At 35.6% G+C, this 1,972-nt stretch overlaps 1 protein-coding gene across 1 annotated transcript; it reads left to right on the plus strand.

The window, feature by feature from the left end:
- Window positions 1-50: 50 nt before the first annotated feature.
- On the plus strand, window positions 51-1,734 carry LOC118732589 (centromere/kinetochore protein zw10-like). The gene is made up of 5 exons (XM_036461718.1): window positions 51-201; window positions 270-452; window positions 505-788; window positions 868-1,130; window positions 1,194-1,734. Exons 3-5 carry the CDS (start codon window positions 713-715, stop codon window positions 1,404-1,406), a joined length of 552 nt encoding a protein of 183 aa, XP_036317611.1. The 5' UTR covers window positions 51-201; window positions 270-452; window positions 505-712; the 3' UTR covers window positions 1,407-1,734.
- Window positions 1,735-1,972: the final 238 nt, after the last annotated feature.

Below are 1,972 nucleotides of genomic sequence, written 5' to 3' on the forward strand. Positions count from 1 at the left end.
AGGAAAATTTATAGATATTAAGCATATATATTAGCTTTAATTAAAGATGAAAGCATTGTTGTGGTGTTGTGCATATAGTCTTTAGGGTAAGTATGAAAAATAATGTTGGGACAAATGTATGTGTTAAAAATGTTTGCCATTTCAGAATCAACGCTCCCACGAGTTAGTCGAAGATGAAATCTTTGAAAAGTATTATCAAAGGTATTCTAAATAATAATAATACAATCTAAATAATAATAATACAACTTCCGACGCGTACCTTGATGAAGGTGAGCAATTAGTGCGTGAGTCTGAGCACTTGCTGCAGACAATTGGCAGCGAAGCAAATGCCGCACTGCGCCAAGCCAACTCAGAGCTGGGTGCGTGTATAGACGAATTCCGTGAAATGTCGCTGCAGGTATCGAAGGATGTTAATCAATTGCAAGATACTGTGATGGCGTTGTTCCAAGCAAGTAGCTAGAGATTAATAGTTTAACTTAATTCAGTACCTTATATTATTTTCAGGCGCGTTATAATCCCATTAAGATATGCGATTTTCTGCTGGAAAACTGTTTAGAGCCACTAATTTTGAAGCCAGTTTCATTGGACTACAGAAAGCATACCACAGCAATCTGCTCTGTTCTATAATAATTGCCAATTTTTAGCACATTGGGTGACCTCGAATTCAGAAAAGGGCATACCCACATACCCAGCATTGGTTAAGACCCTACATATGAGTGGAAGCAAATATTTGAATGTACAAATCAATTATCAGCAAAAGATTATCATGGGCATACTCAAAGAATTCGGTAATTTTGTGCATAGATACTTGAAACAAGTGCCTATTGTATAACCTTTTATATAAAAAATATTTGTATTCTCTTGCAGATATTTCCGATGCACACACAGTTGGCACTGCGCCGTTGAAATTATTGCGTCAGTGTTTGCGTCAATTAGATTTGTTGAAAAATGTTTGGCAGAATGTGTTACCCGATGCAATTTATAACAAGACATTTTGCGATATTATACATGATTTTTGTAATGAAATAATACGACGTATACTCGCAATGGAGGACATTTCGGCAACAGTGGCAAGTGAGTTGAGTGAGCTAATCGGTGTCATATTGGAGAAGGTGCCAACTTTATTCAAGGTAAATTTCTGATGGGATGCAATGATGCGAATCAAATGCTATTTTTTTTTGTACTTCCTGCAGCACAAACATGAAGTGATACATATTAAATCTTGGATAAAACTTGAGCAATTCAAAGTGATACTGAATGCTTCGTTGCAAGAAATCACCGAGCAGTGGTGTGAAGGTGCCGGTATTTTAACGGCAAACTATAAGGCAGAAGAAATTAAGCATCTCATACGAGCACTTTTCCAAAATACCGATCGGCGCGCCAAGGCATTAACGAAAATTGTCTAAACAAGATACACTGCGTTTTTTCTGGTAGTATAAGATTTTTATTCTAAAATTTTGAAATAGTTATTAAATAATAGGTATGTTTTTCTGAAATATTTCTGATAAAAGTTTTCGTTGCATTCGCTATTTTTTTGGTAATATTCGCAATGTTTACATGCCTTCAAGCAAGAATTGTGCACAGATAATGAAGGACGACTCATCCATCCATTCTATTATCGGCGATCATATCTGGGAAAATACAAAAGCACAAAGTTTTTCATAAGTTATTTATAAATGATGTTTTTAATGGTTTAATTGGAAGATTGCAATAAAAAACTTATTTATGTACGTATATTGTTATTGTTTTTAGTTGTGCTATTGTCGTATGCATATCGCACACCATCTGTAAAAGGGGCACAACATTAAATGGAATGAATTTAGAAAATACACAATATATTACCCATTTCGAACTGTCGATTGTTTTCTATATCTTCACTAGAAAAGTGCTTCATGCACACGTAGCTCGATTTGGGATTCAATAAGGCACTTCCTCGCCGGCAAAACTGCATCCACTTTCTGGCGAGAGCTTC

This window comes from Rhagoletis pomonella, unplaced genomic scaffold, assembly GCF_013731165.1.
Source record: "Rhagoletis pomonella isolate Grant_MI unplaced genomic scaffold, Rhpom_1.0 Rhpom_scaffold_22966, whole genome shotgun sequence".
In the NCBI taxonomy this organism is placed as follows: domain Eukaryota; kingdom Metazoa; phylum Arthropoda; class Insecta; order Diptera; family Tephritidae; genus Rhagoletis; species Rhagoletis pomonella.

Coding starts and splice junctions, on each gene's coding strand:
- LOC118732589 (XM_036461718.1), top strand. CDS start 713: ATGAGTGGAAGCAAATATTTGAATGTACAAATCAATTATCAGCAAAAG. Junction 789..867: donor GGGCATACTCAAAGAATTCG/GTAATTTTGTGC, acceptor ATTCTCTTGCAG/ATATTTCCGATGCACACACA. Junction 1,131..1,193: donor AGGTGCCAACTTTATTCAAG/GTAAATTTCTGA, acceptor TACTTCCTGCAG/CACAAACATGAAGTGATACA.